Here is a 20735-nt window from a genome sequence, read left to right as displayed (position 1 = left end):
AGTTTCTGTGAAGCCAGACGGAAATGAAATTAGCCCTTTCTAGCTCAGAGTAATCACTTGACTCAAACCCCTGAATTTTAATAAAACCGGATAATTATTCAGCCTCGTGTCCAGACCTCTTGGTAGCTTTCCAGGCCCCTGCGGCAGGCACAGAGCGGGCAGAGGCAGCAGGATCACAATGGGGGGAGCATATTTCTGTGCAAGGGAACAGAGTGTCAGCACTCAGTGCCACTAGTGGGGGAATCTGCTGTGTAATTCAGAGTAGCCTGGAAGCTGTTTCAGTTTACACGGCGCATCCAGTTTTCTCAAAGACCAGGAGGAGGGCTTGTGAGCTGACTCAGTGTACACATTAACATGGCAGTGAACACCACTGCAACCAGACGGGCTGTTCGTGATGCTGTGGAGGGATGCCCCTGAAAGCACCCCTGAGTGTGGTGCAGGTATTTGGCTATTTTTCTCCCTGTAGTAGAAGTTAAAGTGGGAGGAAGGAAATTATGAAGAAAACCAAGGAGACTGTTGTGAAAAAGAGACCCAAGTCACTAGACCAACCAGACCATCCTAGAATTTCTGTATCTGTCTGATAAAGGAAATAAAGAGATTCAGGTGGAGAAGCTGGTTCCATTTCCCATCATCTCCATTGGGTTTACAGCCAGCACTAGGACAGAAATGTTAGCTGCTTCAAAAAGGAATAATCTAAGATCTGTCTACTTCCATTTGCACTTTTCACTGGACATGTTTAAATTAATCTGGTTTTATTCTCCATAAAACCAGTAAAGCTTAGCCTACCTGAGCCTGTTTGGTTTCTTTTACCCCCTGTAATAGAGAGATATATCCTTTCTCCTTTCTTTTTCATGTCAGCAGGCTGGTAGTTCAAATTCCAAATGTAAATGTAGTCTCTCCACCTGGACACAAGGTTCCACTTAATTAATTTAGTTAATTGGGCACAGTAATACCAAAGGTGGATGCCCTCCGGGTCTGTAACGGGGAAGGGGTTGGACAAGCTCACTCTCTGCCCTCCCTGTCTGCAGGAGTGCCACGGGGGAAGCCTGGCATGAGATCATGCTGTCGTGCCTGAGCAACAGAGCCTGCGACCCGCTCTCCGGCCTCACCAAAAACGAATGTGGCAGCGATTTTGCCTATTTCTACTTTGTGTCATTCATCTTCCTGTGCTCCTTCCTGGTAAGTCAGTCCTGATCTCTCCCAGAGTGGAGGTGACAGTGTGGTTCCCCCCCCAGCCTTTCCCTCCCCACCCCCTTGCTTCCTCATTCTCCCTAATTATGATTTATACAACATTACATGACAGCTTCACTGAAACCCATTTATCATCCTGGTGATAAAATCCCTTTAATCCCCAAAGAGATCATTTAGTCATTAGTTTAAAGGGAAGGTTTTTATCTTTCTTCTCACAGGGGGGTCTAATATTTGGAATTAAGAATTAATCTGTTTTGTCTTGATTTGTAACATGGCCCTTTGAAGCAGGGGATTGGGGAGGGCAGGGTGAGAACGGCCGAGATAACGTTGCTTTAGAAGCGCTTGCAGCAGGCAGCTGGGAGCATCACACTTATTTTATGCCTTGGGTTTTGTTTTCTTCGTCAAATAAATGCAATGATCATTTCCTTCTGCAGTGGTGCCAGGAAAGCTTTAGACAGGAAACTCCACAGAGCAGCTGTAGTTGATTCATGCCCATGGACATCATACGGGCCTGGGTCTAAGCTTTAATAGTTGCCAGTGTCTTTCTGGTCACTTGCATGCATAAAAAGCTCTCTGCTCTTGGGGCTTGTTCACTTTCCTGCACCACTGGGACAGAGGAATGGAAAACCAAGGACAGGAACCCAATTAAACTTCAAGCAGGAAGAGATGAAAGTCACAGCTCTAGAATGTACCAAAAAGCAACGTATCAAGCCTACATTCAGTACCATCGGTTTGCTTTAAAATATAAGATTTGATGCTTTGTGCAGCTAATCCCTGCTATCATCAGACACCTTTAACCAGGAAAAAGAGGCACACATGGCAATTTGATGCTGGGTATAGATAGACCAACTTCAGTGGCCCCTACTGAGATCCTTTGTCCGACTGCAGTTGCCCCTTCAACATCCGGTGGTTTATTTCTTCTGCGTATATTAAAAAAACGTGGAGCCCTGAAAGCTTATACAAAGTTAATGCTCCAGTTACTGATTCCTTCAGCAGATTATTTTAAAGCCAAATTTTTTCCTTGTACAAATCCCTGACCAAACATCAGACATTCTCATTGTTATTTTCAAGTGCATTATTGTTTCTAAAGATTTTTCTCAAAAAGAACCCCAAACAACACCCCCCAGACTCACCCTCCCTGGCTCATATCAGCCATTCCACTCAAAATGTAGTAGCAGAATTGGAGACTGGAACACATCTGTGCAAAATACGGCTTTGTGTGAGCTTTGTCCCTGAGTCAGCGCTCCTGAAACCGCACCCTGGGCTTGCTGGCAGAGAGAGGGGAGAGCCCTTGTGAGGAGCAAAGGCAGGGAGGGCAGGCTCCAAAAATAGGCAGCAGAAAGCCAAGCAGCTGGACTGCTACGGGACGGGGCTGTAACTCATTTCTTAAAATGCGTTCAGCACTTCATTGTAATGAAACATGTGGTTCCCCACAAGCGATTAAAGCATTACAGAGCCACAACCTTGCCAGGAGGGCACGTTTTTATGGTTTGTTTGGTGTTGTTACACCACAGACTAGAGGGGGAATTGGGTAACGTATTTGTTTTTAAAAGTTGTTTCTGGCTTTCTGTGGATGTCGAGCTTGACATAATTTTCCTCCTGCAATTTACACTGTTGAAAAATATAAATGGAAATTTTAAAATATATGAGAACTTTAGAAACAGCTGTATGCAAGCAAGGGAAAACTCTACCAAGCCATGGCTGGAGCTGGGAGCAATGGAAAGGGACTGAATCAAGGGGCAAACTCTCCAAAGTCTTGCTGTTTCTTGATGCTCTGGGGGTACTGTGTTATATGAGGGGCACCTGCAGCATGTGAGTGAGCCCTGCTGATGGTGTTATTGTGCTTCCAGCCTTTGAGCAGCTTACTGAGAGCTGGTCTGCACATTCCTGTCCAGCACTGCATCATGCACCACTATGAGATCCCGGGGCTTGTCTAGGCTGTGTTGCACAGAGACCCTGTGAGCACCCAGGAACTGGGGTGGCACAAAGTACTGGCTTGGGTCCCCAAACCCAGCAGTGTTCTTTGATTTGAGCTGTGTTTGAGCTGCCAAGCCCTAATGTTCAGCCACAGGGGTGGATTCACATAGGCTGCTGCAGAGGCAGAAGCCTTGTTTGCAGCTGAGGCACTGGCAGGGCTGGGCTGGGCTCAGCTCTTCTCCACAGCTGGGCCTGAAGGACACCCTGGGGCAGTGTAAGCACCCCAGTGCTCTAGTGTGGGACACTGATATAGTGGGGGCTGGGTTCTGCCCCCAGCTTTCTATTGGGATGGGTTCTAACAAACAGATGGACTGAAGGTCTGGAAAGCCCGTGATTAGCATTTGGTGGTGGTATGGTGATTCATTATGGACTGTGCTTGTCTCTACTGGTGGATTATGTGTCCCAGCAAGAGCCAAGACCCCCTCCTCCCTCTGCATCACACAGGAATATGAACTCTTTAAAACGGCACAAAGCCCAAACTCTACTGCCTGATTTTCTTTTAGCAACCAGCAGACCAGCTGGGGACACCCATATTCAGTTTAACTCTGCTCATCCCCACGCGAGAGCTCACCGGCTCCTTCGCCGCAGCTCAGCGTGGGCAGAGGAGCCGCGCTCGCGGCAGCGGCTCAGCCTCCCTACAAAAGACACAACCAAGGTAGAAAGAGGCCTTGTGCCCGTCAGGTCTTTAGCTGGCACAGGAGCATCCGTTCCCACCTGCCCTCCTGCTCTTCCATTCTGCTGGCTGCAGCTTGATCTCTTCCCATTGAAATCCTCGTGACTCTTCCGTCGGCTTTAATAAGAGGAGAATCATTATATGCCAGAAGAATTTGCCAGGCTCTGTGTTAGACAGCGGCTATTGGGGACAGGAGCCTTTTGTGTGTCCTGCCCCTCGTCTTTCAGGGGATCTTTGAAGTTTTGAATTGTTATGAGTCTAAAATAGGACATTCAGCCTAAAAAATGTTTTTTCTTCTGGCTGTTCTTGTCTGGATGTGCCTTGATTTGAAAGTGCTGGAAGAGTTCACATCACCCGGCTGGTGAAGCAGCCACTGCTCCCGTGTGCTGCTCTGTGCTGGCGCGGGGAGAAGGAGGGGCAGGGAGAGGTGCTGAGCAGCCCCTGGGGTGGTCAGGCTGAGGGCACCCCCAATGATGGGGACGTGGCCAAACTCCTTGGTCAAAAGTCATGGCAAACCTGCTGAATTCCACCACCTGGAAGTGGCTCGCAGCATGCAGGGGAGGAGGAGGTGGCAGCAGCATCCCCAGGGCTAGATCTTTATAGAGTTTATTCTCCAGGGCGTGGCTGCTTCTTGTAGCAAGCACACACCCTGCTAAGGGAATCATACCTGCTCCCATTCCAGCTTCTTTCCTTTTCCTTTCCTTTGCCTTTCTTTTCCTCTTTTTCTTTAAGTGCCTTATTGCTTCCTCTCTGCAGATGTTAAACCTGTTTGTGGCTGTGATTATGGACAATTTTGAATACCTGACAAGAGACTCCTCCATCCTTGGGCCCCATCATTTGGATGAGTTTGTTCGCGTCTGGGCTGAATATGACCCAGCTGCCTGGTATGTACACTGTTATATTTGGAGAAGAGGATATACATTATGTATAAATACCATACCTATACACACAGCAGCCTGTTTTAATGTGAGTACAGCTCCAGAAGGAGAATGACTCCAAAGGTTGAGGTAACATGGGTGGTAAATGCTCCAACTTCAATTCACTGTGCACTGGAGATGAACAAACCTGATGTCATTACAAGGGCATTTCCTTCAAATAGGCACAAGATAGACATAAACCAGCAAATCAAGGAAGAAAAATGCACCCTCCTCCCCACATACACAGAGCCAAAAATTAATAGGGTAAATTCAAATGATCTTGGCTAAATGGCCGAGTGGAAAAGCTGTTTAGCATTTCCAAAAGGAGCTTTGATTGCCTTTGGTTTCTGCATCCTCGTTTGGAGATAAAAATATGCTGAATCTCTTGCAATTGGCAGCACTTTAGGTAACTTGAGAGGCTAGGCCTTGTTATCCCTCATTTGTGGAATATTTCTCTCCTAGTTGAGAATCACCTTGATGGTTTCACAAATCCTGTGCAGAGACCTGAGGCCAGACAAAAAAAAATTATTTAAAAATCAAGTTTTCAAGGTACTATCCCTCCCTTAAAAGGAGATTATGTACCCCGCTGTTTTGCATCTGAGTCAAGTGCTACAGGCTCAGACTTCATCATTTGCTTTCACCCACCTGTGAGGCAGCAGGGAGTGACATGATGTCTCTCTACATAAGGGTAGATTGCTAAAAACGTCATTTTTAAACAGACATTTCTCATCAAACCCAATGGTTTGATGATCTTGGAAGGCTCCTTCTAATGACATCAAATTGTAGAAGGGAATTTTCTTCTATATAATATTTACGTTTTGGACTTGCAGTTGAAATACAAGATACGTGAAATAATAAGAAAATGCAATAAGCCTAACTTTGGAAGCATTTCAGTTCTCAGTGAGCCTCTGATAAAATGTTCCTGATATATGAGTGTGTTAAAGGAGGAAATGGTTTTTGTCACAGCCAGATGGTGAGGTGTTTGGTTTTATGGTTGTATCTCTTTGTTTTTCTTATTCAAAGACACTCACAGGGAGAGCTGCACACCTGGGCTTAAGTACCGCGGCAGCAGAGGAGTGGCACTGTGTTGTGGCAGACCAAGGGCCACTGCTGAAGCATTTTCAGGAGTTTTTTTAAAATGAGGGAACAGCTCTGACCAGTGATCACTTGTAGAGCAAGACTGACTTTAATATATTGTTTTTCTCCATTGCCCAGAGAAAGCTACTGCACAACAGACCTGGTGTCCGTGTTATTTTCATTTCTTGATGTTCAGAGATAAGGGCACAGTAATTTCCTTGATATTCTTCAGCTTAGGAATTTGCGAAGACTGTTTTTTCTTTAAAGTCCTACTGATTTTGTATCCATTTTCCTCACCACGAGTTACTCTGCAATGAATCTCCTCTGTATTTGTAATGAAGCCTCCTTCCAGCTCCTACAATCTTTTCACTCTTTTTTGTTTCCCTTCAGTAGAGACAGATGCAGAAAGTGTTTGTATAATCAGCATCTCAAACTCCCTGCTAGGATGCAATTAAACTGCTTTAAAATCTCAGTTAAATTGATTTAGGCTAACTTTAAATGTAAACCTATTCCAAAATGACTGCATTTCTCTGAACTGTGTGTGATTTTAACCAGCTCGAAGCCATCCATACTCCGAGCCTGCATATATGCTGCACACATACTAGCAGCTTGTAATCTCCAAGTAGATTTTCATTACCACATGCTCTGCAACACAGACTCCTTTGTGGGTACTTGGCAGGCAGTAAATAGCGTTTTTTCCTGTTTCAAATCCAGTCCTATCTCTTACCACTAGAAAAATCTCAATGAGACTGAAAACTTGGGAGTGCTCATTTTCTTAAAAAATAGTCTTGGCTCTGACTAGCATCCGTGGGAGGAGTAACATACCTGCAAGGGAAAAAGTGTCAGTGCTTTTTTAATGTTTATGTGTTCAGGAACTTTCCACCCGTAAGAGGCACAAGCATTAAATTTACAGAAAGATGTGCTTGCTCTGTTAACTCTGAGTGCTGAGGTTACATTTTGTGAGTCGCTCAGAGCCAAACCTTTTTACTCCTAGAGATGTTAATACAGAATATGTCATATATTGAGATCCTAATTCTGGTTTTCTCTAACCATTTTCCCATTTTGCTCTGATGTGAAGCTATTGATGTTGGCAGAGTGACTGGGAGCAGAAATGCAAATCAAAGGACAGCCAAGACATGATGCTTGAGGCTTGATCCTAAAACATGTGCATGTTCTGGATTTTCCATGTGTGAATAGTTCCACCAAAATCACTTGTGTTTTCATAAGTGGGACTAACATTTCCGCAATTTAAAAGTAATCTGAAATCCATTCACAGTTTAAGGCCAGAACAGATCATTTGGGCTGAACTTCTGTGAAGCTCTGGACATGGTATTTCACAATAGATATCCATGGATTTTGCTTAATAGCTTGTCTTTCAAGGTATGACTCCCAGCAGTACACCCTGTTTTGATCCGAAGACACAGGGCTTTAGAGGACACAATTTTTATTCAGCTGTTTGTTCCCACTAGTTGGTCAAACTCATTGAAAGAAAGTGTTGATCCAATTCTTGTTTTCCATGTCAGCTTTTAGCATTTCAGCTCCCAGTATAGACATATGTAGGGGAATGGTAAATAATCACTGCAGCAGAATTTGAAAGACTCCCAGGCAGTGTTATCGTATGCTTAGATGCAGGTGAGCTGGTTCCTACTTCCATCTGTCATTAATTGATTGCCTCTCTCGAGGTCTCTTCTTTGATTGTCCCAAGGAAAAGGGAATTATGGTGTTTGTCCACTTTCCATAGCTTGAGACCCTCGATGAAAGATGCTGCATGGGTAAAAAGTACAAGTGTTGTTATACTTTTGTCATATAGATAGTATTTTATGCAAAGGTTTAATGTGTGCATATTTACATACCTATTTCCAATATCACCTTTGGTTTTGCTACAAAATCCCACTTTCTGTAAACTTTTCTGGGGAAAAACATTCAAAAGGAAGTGAAAAAAGCAGCTAGCAGCTGTTGTTCTAAGTGTGTGTCACACTCGGTAGGGGTAAGTATGGGGAAACTTGGATTTTGGGGTGGCAGAAGCCTTGGGCTCACAGAAAAAGAGAGAACGAGAGAAATGGGGCTCATACAGCACTTTGGGCCAGGACTGGGAGTTAATCAGGAAAGGAGCGAAAACACGGCATTTAAGGATGAACTGGAAAAAAAAAACAAAAAAAAACCAACAAAACCTGGATTTGTTCAAGATATATAAAGTGAACACTTAATCTCTCTTATACCTCCTTCCCAGTGCATACCCCTTAGAGATACTGGAAATGTAGGTCTTGCCATCCCATTCCCATTAATTTCTACAAGAGCTGAGGGAGTTGCTACTGGCAGCACCTTCAGCAGTTGGGAGGAGGTGCAGGTGCTCCCAAGGGAGAGCTTTTTCTTGGCTATTAGAGTTGAAGGGATGCTGATGAAAATAAACAAAACTCTAACAGATTTAAACAACATGGGAAAGAATCTCTAGCTGTCATAATTTGCTGCCATGACCTTCCGATGCAATATATCTGCTGGTTTTCAAGCCTTCCGTGGACTCTTAGAGAGCTCATGGAACTGCTCATAATGTATTTTCTACACACTGATTTTAGAAAACTGTTCTAAAATTTTGGTAAACTTCTTGAGTCAGTTAAACCAATATACTTTTTATAACCATGATTAGGCCTGCAGCCAAGACTTGCACAGTTCCATTTGATCTGTTTCTGAATTAATAGTTTTGAGTTGATTGTGAACGTTTTGAATAGAACTTAATTTTTCACATCCAAAAAAGCAGTAATATTGAAGGAGATATTCCAAAATATTCCAGCCTTCTTTATATAACATACCAAAATAAACACAGCGAAGCCAAATCATCTCATTTTTCTTTAGAGGGCATTTTGAAGTTCAGTACAGCTCTTTTTGTATGTTATTTGGTTACTGACAAAAGATTAAGAAATCTAATCCTGCTGTTAAATTAGCTGAAAATATTGTTGGGAATTAATGAGACTGACCATAAAGCTACCTCGAGGCATCTGATTTCATCTACTGGTAATGAAGGCTGGATTTTCCCAGTGCCAATGGCCAAGACAGCTCTCAAATGGCAGTTTCTGGACTTCCAGCAAATTGCTTATTGCCCATGAAGCAGAGTACAGCCCTAATGGGGCTATGTAGGTGGTAACAGTGGAAGATAAAGGTTCCCAAGCCCTTTTGAACCAGCTAATTTGAATCCTAGTAATAATCCATTAAATAGGCTATTTGTGTGCTGCAGGCTCTGGTTTTGTTGGGCTGCTGCAGCATCTGGGTGGTGGGTAGGGGGCTGTCTGTAGGTACAGAGAAGTAAAACATTAGTGATAAAGGTAACCAAAAGCAATAGTTGGAAAGCCTTGCACATGCCACTGAAGGTTTCACAGAAGAAAACCCAAGGATACAGATTTTGCTGAGGCGTTAGAAGTTCTCTCTGTCTCTGTGTTAAAGTCCCTTCTTTATTGCAAGCCTGGTTGCTGTCAGACTAACCTTGCTTTTCAGTGTGTTTTGCCCTTCCAATTTCTCCTGTTTACCTAGGGAAAAACCGATGCCTGTTGGATTTTGCTGTCATAACATCTGATGTTTTCTTTCCAGTTGCCGGATTCACTATAAGGATATGTACAATTTGTTACGTGTAATTGCTCCACCCCTGGGCTTAGGAAAGAAGTGCCCTCATAGGGTGGCATACAAGGTTTGGAACTTCAGAGACTCCCTCCAGCATTTTCAGTTCTGGTTTTGTTTCTTTCTATACCCACCCACCCCACCCCCCCCAAGTGCAAATGCAAACAGTACAGAAAAAAACTGTAACGTAACTAACCGTTGCCTGAAAAAAGGAATGATTGACTGACTGCCTCCTTTTTCCTCAATGCATCTCTTCCCTGTCTACTCCTACACCCTAGCTGGCTGGAGACAGGCAGCTTTATGAGACGGTGAACCCTCCAGCTTCCATTCTGCTGGGTCGAGGTGGGAAGTGTTGGGGAAAAGCAGCACAGCATCTGAGCACTTTCTCTCTATATATACACACCAGAGAGAAATGTCATCCCAAGAGTTCTAGGGAGTAGCAAGTCCACTTTGTTTGGGCTTCGTAACATTGTCACTCCAGCTGAGTGACCAATGTTTGAACCCTTCCTTTTCCTGAGCTGAAAAGACATTTGATCCGGGTGCTGGTTAACTGGGCAGCAGAGTGGGATGGTTACCTAGGCTGGGGAGAGACGGGGGGATGAGCTTTTCACAGTGCAACAGCCAGAGATTGCCTTGGGAGCAAAATTACCCCTCTGAGATCGTAAGCTATGATGGACATTCAGTAAAACCTCCTGCCTCATGGCACAGGAAGAGTACACTGTGCTTGGGATCTGAGGGGAGGTATTAAGGAGAGGACTGGCCAAGAAATCAGTGCAGGATGACACTGGACTTCAGTGGGGTCCCTGCTACAGGTAGGGATTCTCTTGCAGTCAGTGCATGGAAAGCAGAAGATCAAGGGGAAAGAAATGGAAGCAGCCATCATGGAGCTTACTTTTCTCTTTCACTCCAGCCCAGGTGTTTTCCACACCTGATTTGGGATTAAGAGTTAACCGGCATTGCAGAGAAGACGCCAGACCCTGTACCTCCAGCCAGGGAGCAGGGGAAGAGAGAAGCTGAGGGAAGCCATTGGCTGTAATTACAATTTGTGTCTCTCAGCAGACTTTAAATTAGCTCTGGGCTATAAAACCTGAGTGGTATTTTAACTGCATTAGTTACCAAGGACAGGAATAGATGCTTTTGGCTTGGTAAATTCTCTCCTCCACCCCCTCCTGCATCAGTGCTTTACATAGGAATTGAGGCCCATCTCAGGGCAGCAGGCTGGTGTGCTGGTGACTGCTTCTGTAGCTGTCCTGACCGAGAAAGCGGTTTCACATGGGTGCGTAGGTCTCAGTTTCCCTCCTAGTATAGTGGAGATGATAATACTATCCTGATTTTCCAGGGTCAAACATTAATTAATAACATGCTGCAATATCCTTAGGTCACCTCAGATGACAGACAACGCAGATTTGCACAACATAATAAGCTGGCAGCTCACTGAGAAAATAAAATGAGATTGTCATAGTCATGCTCCCAATTTCTGTAGTCAGAAAAGGGTGAAGCAGGAGAATTCCTTGGTGTTTCTGTATCCCTTGGTTTTCAGGACAGGATTTTATTTACCACCACTGTGTGCTGAAGGTAGATGCCATCAGTAATGGGCTGGTCTAAGGGCGTTTTCCCAAATCTCTGCAATTCCCACTTCCCTCTAACGCACAGGATAGCCAGCTGCCCTCGGTGGTGGAAACAACCAGTTGATGTTGGCTTGATGAAAGAGGGGCCCCTTCAAATGTAAAGGAGAAACGGGCCCGCTTTCCACCACCGTCCTGTAAATCGAGTGCTGGCCTCTGGTTTTGTCAAACCTGAATTCAGGCTGAAGGAGAAATTCAGGCTGGCAGAGGTTTTGCAGAGTTTGTACTCTTGGAGTTCAGAGCAGTCCCACTCTGTCCCCTGAGCAAACACACCAGGATTGGCTTTTTGCTTCTCTCATAGCCCACAGGCTAACCTGAAAACTAAACCCTCTATTCAGTGAAGGAAAGCTGAGTATTCTTTCTAAGCCCTATCTCTCCCTGTCCCATAACTCTGCCTACCAGCTCTCCCTGGCATGGTGAATACAGTCTCTTGATTGACTGGTCTGGAGGGGTGAGAAGGGGAGGCATCCCCCCACCCCTGCACAGAGCCAGCCAAACCCGAGCCCTCCCGCACCCTCTCCCCCCGAGCGGAGACATCAATCATTCCCCACGGCGACCCACATGCCGAGGCGCAGCTCTGGCCATGGGACGTCCCTGCAGTGAGGAGGAGACGTTGGGCGTTGAAACACAGCAACGGAAGCGGAGAAACCTTTCTATTTACCCACCTCTTCATTTTGGTTTTGTTTTCCTGAGAAATCTGATTAACCGGATCTCTGTTTTCTTGTCTGCTTTCCCTTCTCTCTCCTCCTTTTCATTTGCTCCACTGTGTTGCCTTCTTTTTCCCCATCCCCTTCCTTTTTCTTCCCCCCCCCCCACCCCCACCCCATCTGGTTTGATTTCTGTGTCTTCTTGCTTTTGCCTCCCTCCCTTTGACTCCAAGCGGGCGCATCAGTTACACAGACATGTATGAGATGCTGAGACACATGTCCCCACCTCTAGGCCTTGGAAAGAAATGCCCTGCTCGCGTTGCCTATAAGGTAGACCAACTCCCCTAGAAACTCCTGCCAAACCACCAGCTTTTTGTGCCGTGGCTGAAGTGGGTGCTGGTTTTCTGTGGCGTTAGTGTTGTTCTCCTGGACTCTTCTGGTGCTTTCTCTGCTTTCCAAGCAGACTGGATTTTGGATCTGCTGCTGCTTTTTTTTTTTTTTTTTGTAGTAACCTTTTTTTGGTCTTTGAAACTATGGCACATCAGTTTGTCTTTCTAAGTATGTCTCCACTATCTCTATCAGTGTTTCGCTCTCCTCTCTCATTCCGCTTCCATTTAGGCTAATTTGGGGAGGGAGGGTGCTAATGAGCAAATTACCCCACCAATATGATCCCCATTTATCTTTCTACAGCTCTTTGACTATCCTTTCTCACTTAGCCCTTCAGTAGTATGTTGTTTTTTCCCCCTCTTAATTAGATTGGAGTAATTAGAGTAGGCAGTACTGTAGGAGTTAGCAAGCTATTAAACAGAGGCAACACCAGAAGGGCTCCTTAAATACCCTTGTGAAAGAAATTATTTTAAAAGAAAACATTTAAAGCAGATAAAAAAATCACTCAAACTTATTGTTTATGCTGAAAAACTTTTTAATTGAACCACAAAATGCATTATATCCAAAAGGCTGCTAGCTGCTGCCTTTCAGATGCTGCCCGGAGGAACACAGTGGAAGATCATATAGACACAGAGACAAAATTCTGGAGCAGACCCCAACCCCACCAATTAAAGACGTGCTGCTCTCCCAGCAGCTGGCATGGCACTTAGAAATTTGCATTTGCAGGGGCAATTCCACAGAAAACTCAACAGGTTTTTTCTGCTGTTGATGTCATTTCAGCCACCACCAAGCCCAATTACTGCACCCTGCCATGCTGGTGCAATGGATCCAGCTCACAACAGCCCCTCCAGTAGTGCTTATTTTTTCACTGAGGCCGTATGAAAACAGGATTTTGCAGAGTCTCAAGATAAACCCAAACCTGGGCCTGCCTTTATGTAGGATACTTAGCAGCAAGAAGAGGTTCAGATACAGCTTCATACAAGATCCTTCCTCAGTGTGTTAGTATTTAAAATAAAAAGAAAATTAAACACAACCATAAAGCTAGATTTTCTGTATTCCTTTTGGTTTGTTTCTGGCCACTTTGGTAGGTGCTTTAAATAAGCATTTCTATCATGAGTAAATAATACCCACCATACTATAACTAAGCTTGAGAAACCCAGCTACGTCAAAATGCCAGTTCCAGGTCTCAGCTATTACAAATAGATGGGTAGATAGATAAACATCTCTATAGAGGTACCAATTATACGCAGAAACCCAATAATTTTAAAGTAATCAGTGTCTCCTTTTAGCACCTGTGAGTTTCCATTGACTTAAAATGAAGCTGTGTCCTGCTGAAAGCCCGGCAGTAGGTGTTTGCAGCTGGGCAACCAGATCTGCTCTGTGGCCACACGTGTGTACAAGAAGCATAAAGCTCTCACTTTTTTTTTTTTTTTTTTCCCCCAAAAATCTTGTACAGTTAAAAAGGGAAGAAAATAAAAGGGGTTAAAAAGATCATCTGTTAAAATAGGCATTTTAAACAAAACTTTTGACTGATTTTCATAGTTTGGCATCTCTGTGCCTCTGTGTGATTGTTCTCAACGGTTGCAGCAAACTATCCCTGGGCAGAGGCACTGCAGATGTGCCTTCCCTAGTCTGTCTTTTCCATGTGAGTTAGCTGGTATCTCGTTTAATGTGTCTGTCTTTACAGAACACGTCCGCAGAACTTAGGTACACAGGAATGGTATCTTTTTAAAATATAGACTTGTGATTTTTTTTTTTTAAAGACATCTTTAATTTTTAACCATTTACTAAGAAACCTCTAAAAGCTGTCTGTGACATGTGTCTGTCCCATAAGTAGGAATGGGTTCAGGTCAAACAGCTCAAATCTAGACTGAACATCAGATTTCTCCGAGCTTGGAGGTGTTCAGATTCGTTTTGCATGTTATCAAAGAGCCCCAAACTACAGAAATACAGACTTAAGACCAGATCTGAATTTTTCCCATGGTGTAAGGCTGCAGCTTGGGCTGACCCCCACTCCCAGATATGGCTGCTGATAAAACTAAACCTTCCTGGGGAGGCAGTACTGGTTTTTGCTCCCTCCCTCCTCCACTTCTATGTGCAGCACTAGGAACAGCATGTCCCCAGAGACAGACTGCTGCTGAGCATCTTCCCCCAGACGACGGCTGCGTGTGGGTCGTGGCATCCCCCTGCCCTAATCCTCCTGGTGCCCCCCCCACCAGTGTCACTTGCTGTCTTCCCACAGTTGAGGGGAGACTTGGGGAGAGCAGTGCAGCCCCCCCGTCACAAACACCTCCACGCAGAGACGACGACCCCCTCGTCCTGCAGACATAGCTCAGAGCCAGGGCTAGTTCTGCTCTCTCCCACTGAACCAAATGATTTTTAAAAAACCTTACTGCTCTGTCCGGCAAAAGCTCCTTTGCCCCACATGTCCACCCTTTTTCTTTCCATATATACTTTCCCAGTCCTCTCTGCAAAGGTTCTGTGTCTTTTCCCTGTCTTCGTCTGTGTTGCCTTCTCAGTGCATGCTGTCATTTTGTTTGGATTTTTCCCTCTGTGCAGCCTCCTCAGCTGCTGTCCTTCCTTTCTGCTGTTTTCTGGTTCCTCTTTCTCAACTGTTCTCCTTGGTCGGCGTGACCAGCCTCTGCCGTTCCATGCACGGGGCTTGCTGCTTGCCCGGAGGTGCATGTGTGAGCCCCTCCAGCAGCGCTGCTCGGGCACCAGGAGAGCTCTATCCCGTGCGGGGGGTCGGGGGGTAGAAAAGGCTGAAGGAACTGAACTTTAAAATCTTTTAAATACCCAGCCAAGTGAAAAGAGGGAAGAAAACTGCTTTGACTTCACTCTGGTGTGAGATTTGATGCCTTGTTCGTTTTCAGATGAGGGTGGTGGTTTTTTCACTCTGCTTACAGCCACGTGTTGAGGCTTTGAGGCCTCTTAGACAGACTCAGCGTGTCTGTGGCAAATGGTTCTGGGGTTTTATACGCTACCCAACAGTAGCAGTAAGGGCAGAGTGGCAGCCAGCTGTGCCATCACCTGGAGTCAGACTGGCTTGTGCACCACAGAGCTTTGAGTGCAGCTTTAGAGAAAAGGGGAGAAGGAAATGCCCGTGAGGCTGCTAAATCTCTCTGGGACTACAGTGCCATCAAGATATCTTGCAGATATCTGCAAGAGCAGGGTTGGATGCGAGGTTTTTTTTGAGAGCCTGAGTGTGTGATTCTTAGGAATGGTGTGGTGCTAGGAGAGGCAATAACCCAAGCCTTTCCCCACTGCTCTTCAGAGTCATCTTTTTACCTCCCTCTTCAGGGACAGGAGAAGGCAGCATTGCCAGCAGGCACATCTCCACCTCTGTCCGGATCTAGCTCTAGGCAAAGCTCTGCATGGAGCCTGCAGGGTGATGCTGGCAGCTGGAGGGGGCTCTTGACTTTCTTTTGTTTAGGTTGATGCTGTCAATCGCAGCTTTTCACACCCTATTTCAAGGGTGATTTATTGCAGGGATTAGGAGAGATGTGGCTCTCCCTTTAGCACCTCCTGACATGGCCGAGGCTCCTGGATGTGTGATGGGGGATGATCTCAGAGCTGGGATGGCTCCCCATCCACACCAGGTTGCACCTCACCTTGCCTGTCACTGCCACATGGGTTTTAAAATCTGGATCAGGTCCCTGAATGCTAAACAAGCTTTTGAATGGTCCATTTGGCCTTACTACCTCTTCTGCACAGAGCTGACATCCCACGTCACTTTTGCTGGACAAGGAGCAAGGTTGTACCTATTGAAGGTAGGATGACCACTCCATGCAACAGGTCCGGTTGTGTGCCAGCGAGACAGTGCCCACGTTTTGGAGCACAGAGCTGGCTCCTCTGTCAGCTGTGGGAGGGAGGAAGGCCGTGGCCAGCCTCTCTGAAGCCAACAGAAGAGTTAAATCAGAGTAGAATAATTGAAAGTAGGTCAGAGTGAATTATTCATAGCAAATAATTTATTCACCAAACTCAGCCTCGTTTTCATTGTCCCGAATTTATTCACGCTTGGGGATTATTCCCAGAGCAGTTCTTGTCCCAGAGGCAGCACGGGAGCTGCTGATGGGGTGCTCTTAATAATTCAAATCCATTGGGGTGCCAGCTAGTTCTCCTGGCATTCGTAGCTCAGCATGCTCCTCTTCCTGCTAATGTTTGGGCAAATGTGTCAGTGAATAAAATGTACAGTGCAGATATTTCTGTTCAGTGCTCACTTGCTGGGTCAGGCTGGGAGCTAGCAGGAGACCTTTTGACACCGGGATGAATTTCCCCCCATTTCTCTAACACGTTCCCTACCTATTTGGACATTGTCCAAGCAGTTTGTAAGATCTGCAGAAACCAAATACTGAAAGGTCATAAATTCTGTCAATTCTTCCTGACAGAAAGGTTTGGTTTCTCGTTAGCAGTGTCTTTGTTTATTTGCAATTAAATCACTACTAGAAGCCTAGGGGTGTGTGCACGCCTCCTGACCACACAAGTAATCGGAGCAAAAAGCGTTGCCTCCCTAACCCTGGCTGTAATCAGTTACTACCTCGTTATCTGCACAGCGTTAATTAGGAGACTCTAGAGACAATATTGCAGCTCCTGCCTGTGGGCCTTTTCCTGCAGAACATTAACGAGCTCCCCTCACCCTCCCTTGGGAGGGGGACGCCTCTGGAGGAGCCTAGTTAAACTCGAGGGCTGGCGGAGGGTTCTGCGAGCGCAGCTGGGAAATAGAAGCGGGGACTCCACCTGCTGCCGGCTGCTTTTCCTCAAACGCTCTTGGAGGAAATTGGAGGTGAGGGGAGGAAGAGGAGCAGCACAGGGAGCAGGGAAGCCCTTTCCAGCCAGGTCTGGACACCTGGGAGGGATTCTTACCTTTTTTTTCTTGCTCCCCATTTATTAATTCACCTGAACACACCTCATGTGTGCCTGGCAATTCCCAGGACACCCCAGAGTGATGCAAGCTTTGTGCTAACACAGCGAAGCACTGTGTGCCCTGTCATCTGCATCAGCAGGCTCGTATGTTTTTCTTCTGGGGTCTAGAAAGACGGAAAATTATCCCAATCAGATACCTATTTTTTTTTTAAATCAAATTCTTATTTTGTATTCCAAAGCATGAGGAACTGGTAGGACATGGCCTTGAAGCACAACTTCAGCCAGAAGAAACATCAAAAATGTGGGGAGATGTTCATTGTACTGTAAACCATGTATGGGCTAAACAACAGGTTTGGGTATTTTTAACCATGTTGTTGCCCATGCTGTATAAAAACCATTGATATTTTATCTTCTATCCAGGTTAAGGATGACAAGCAAAATTTCTTGATTAGTTTTTCAAAGAGCAAGTTTGGGTCAATCAGAATATTTGACTTTGAGAAATGTTACCAATATCAACTGGATTCCAGTTCCTTTTAAATGGGTCCTATAGAAATGTACATAAATTAAAAGATAGGTAAAATTAGAAAGTAACTTTGAAAGCATTGAAATTTCTTGCTCTGCACATGTTGGAAGGAAATATTTTTACATAAAAGTTGTTTTATAATATTTGGGGGGAAACAAAGGTTTCTTTTTGTTTGCAGTTTGAGTCTTCCAGTTGCATTTCTGGTGCCAGGACAATGCACCCAACGATGTGCAGGGAAATTCAGGTGCCTCTACTGTGCCAATACCTGGCTGACTCCTTGGCTCCTCAGTGTCAACGGCAGTGCAGGGACCTGGTGTGCGCATGTCTCGCCAAACCGCCTTCTCCCTTGCCTCCCACATGGTGTGGTGGCAAAGCTATTTTGAATCAAAGATGAAGCAATTCCTTTCTCCCAACTGCTTCATCTTCAGCAGGAGCTTGCTCAGAAATGTGGTATATCCCTTTGAGCAATGTATTTTCTCAATTCATGCTTACAAGAAAGCAGTTTTCACTGATGATCTCAGGTGGCTTGTAGCTGAAACCTGTTGAGTTTCCCTGCAGCTGCTCTACCTTGGTAGGTGCAACTTGCAACCCACCTTGCAATGCAGGTGTTCCTCAACTGGCTGCCAACACCCTGCCCCAGGGGAGGATGCGGAGGTGCATCTCCATCTGCCACCCTGATAGAGAGGAGAGGGGGAGGCGTCCCACCCAAGCCAGGCCAAGCCTCCCCTCTCTCGACATGACTGCTAGAGCCAGCGGTCCCCAGCTAGGGGCTGTGAGACCAATGAGGGCTGCACAACCACGCTCTCTGTGGGCTGATGGTTTATCAGATTGGAAATTGCAACGACCTGAAGTTGTCTGGGTTGACCCCTTTGACCAGTTTGCATATTTGGATGAAAAAAAAATGCTGTAGACCAGGCAGTGCTGAGAGCAACGTGGGGAGAAGGGAAGGGACGTGGTCTGGGGAGAGACTCTTCCAGGTGGCTGTTTGCAGCACTCCTACTCAGCACTTGCATGTGAATTTTGCTCAGCCAACCTTCCTGCAAGTATGCATTCCCTTGGAAAACATCCCTCTAAATCCTTTGTCCCTGATTAAAATTGAGGAAAAAAGACCTTCATGCAGCATTGCTGCGTATAGCTGTGATGTGGCCTCTCTTCTGCATCCATTTCCTTTAGGAATTTGTCCTAGAAAGTCACTGGGGGGAACTGGGACTTCTCAGTCCCAAAATGGTTTTGGTGCTAGTTTTCATGAGGATAGAGCTCTCCTGGGAGGACTAATTTCTCATCTGCTTGTTCTTTATTTCTATGCATCTTCTTTCTCCATCCCTTAACTGTCTTTCCCACTGAACTGGGATTCAGTGGGACTCTGTAAGTGGTGACTGTGGGCTTATATGGATACAATAATAATTGTGTTGTGACTTTTTGTGTGCTGAGGACAGAAGTCTGATTTAAAATCCTATTTCATTTATACAAGCGAACAGAAAAAATTGTTGTGGCATTGCCAGCATTTGATACTGTCATTGAATTATAAAAGGAGGAGAGGCTTGGCTTTGATTTCCCTATCTCTGAGGCTTGCCAGACATGGGAGATAACCTCTGAGCATGCTTTAAGAAAGCCCTTTGAGATTACAATGGTTTGTCTCAGACTTTAGGAGACAGTATGCTGTTACATGAGTCTCTTTCCCTGCAGCATGCAATGAGATCCGAAGGCATGTAATAAGATGAATAAGGAGGTCTCAGCACCTCTGAACATCAGCTCACTTCAGAAACAGATGTTTTGCTCTGGACCCGTGCCCTATGTCCTCTGGGGGGAACTTTTCTCCTTGGCTGGCAGAAAGTACCAAGGCTGGAATCTGTCCTCTCTCAGGGCAACAAAATTTCAAAGGCATCTCAGTTCACACCTCTGGGAACCTGTGTGTCGAAGATATCTCTAAACAGGGAGGCTAATCCAGTGATGGAAAGGGGGGCCAAGTCTTCGTTCACCAGTCTCGGCTTGGGTTTTGGGTAGAACATATGAGTAGGAGTCAGGGCTCACAGGGAGTGCTCTGCCCTGCTCTGCCTCTTGCCTCGCCTGAGACTCCAGGCAGGTCCCTGCTCTTAACTACACCATGTTTCCCCTCACCAGCCAAAACTGCTGATAAGCAACAGTGCTTCCACCACACAGCTTCCCCAGGCCAGCAAGGAGGCTGAGCGGGGTTGCGCCAGGCACCACTGCAGTCGCATCTGGAGGGGGGATTTCACCAGCAAAGCTGCATCTCTGAAAAATATTCACAGCCCTTGATATTACATAGTGTTATAGTGTACAGAGCCATAGTGGGATCTGGCTTTGTCTGTGCACTCTGCCACGGCAGCTTATCACCTCGGTGAGTCTGCAGCCCGCTGCTGACTGCACTTAAATTTCTTTAGCAGTGTGTTGGGCTGTTGTTAAACAAAGAGAAGGTTTCTGTACAACGATAGGGATCAAAATAACAGCCTAAGCAGCTTTCAGATGTGGATGAAATTCCGTCCTCAGCAAGGGGCCCAGGCCAAGCTAACACTTGGTTTTACAGGCTGCTGTGAGGCTCTGCTCAGGCAAATTAACGCCTGGTGACTTCCTCAGGTTGCATGTACCCTCAGAACGGAAACACAGAGGCTTGTCTGATACGGCTCCGGCCAAGGAAGTTTCTAAACAGCTTGTGAAAGCTGAGGAGCTGAGAAATCATTAGGTTGCCAAAGGAGAAGAAATCCATCCTTTGAATGCGTTGCTAAGGTTATCAGAAAGGCTTGGAGAGTGCTTCTCCCTGTTGGCATTTACATGCTGTGCTGCCAGCAGTGTTAAGGGAGCCACAGCTTTCCAAAGCAGTCTCACGTACTTCATTGCTTAACAATAATGATGAATTTGCCCTATCAGAGGTGATCCTGACTGGTGATGGGGAAGGAGTTGCTACCAGGTCTGTAGATCTTGGGAGATACTGATCCTGAGGAACTATTCAGTGCTTAGACTCAAAGAACATTATTGGGGGAAATTACGGTCCTGCTTTTGTTAATCCAGCCTCTTCCCTATGGGTAAGGTCCAGATGGAGCCGAGTAGCTCATTGACTAGAAGGAACAGAGACCTTCAGAGCTCCTGGGTTACCCACAGAGAAAGGAGCGAAGAGACAGAACCCCAGTGTCTCCAATAAAAACAATGTTGCATCCCTTTAGCTATTAGCAGCCAGCCCCAGCCTCCTTGAGCCACAGCACAGGGCTCACCAGCCTTATTTTCTAGTGTTCT

The 20735-nt window shown here is 45.7% G+C and overlaps 1 protein-coding gene across 12 annotated transcripts in view; it reads left to right on the top strand.

Moving 5' to 3' along the window:
• Positions 1-20735, top strand: part of CACNA1B (calcium voltage-gated channel subunit alpha1 B) — a 309602-nt gene that overhangs the window by 265230 nt on the left and 23637 nt on the right. For 10 of the 12 annotated variants that reach the window (XR_012634942.1, XM_074924011.1, XM_074924009.1 and 7 more), the window contains 3 exons: positions 1029-1179; positions 4598-4725; positions 11947-12043. Coding sequence is in view for 11 of the 12 variants with exons in the window: in XM_074924011.1 (XP_074780112.1) it covers positions 1029-1179; positions 4598-4725; positions 11947-12043 (376 nt within the window). In the remaining variant the exon portion in view is untranslated. Of the gene's footprint in view, positions 1-1028; positions 1180-4597; positions 4726-9414; positions 9512-11946; positions 12044-20735 lie in introns of all 12 variants that reach the window. The other 2 variants (XM_074924010.1, XM_074924005.1) reach the window with 1 other exon arrangement.

This window comes from Athene noctua, chromosome 20, assembly GCF_965140245.1.
Source record: "Athene noctua chromosome 20, bAthNoc1.hap1.1, whole genome shotgun sequence".
NCBI lineage: Eukaryota > Metazoa > Chordata > Aves > Strigiformes > Strigidae > Athene > Athene noctua.
Note: the sequence above shows the minus strand (reverse complement) of the source record. Positions and strands in the feature narration are given on the sequence as shown.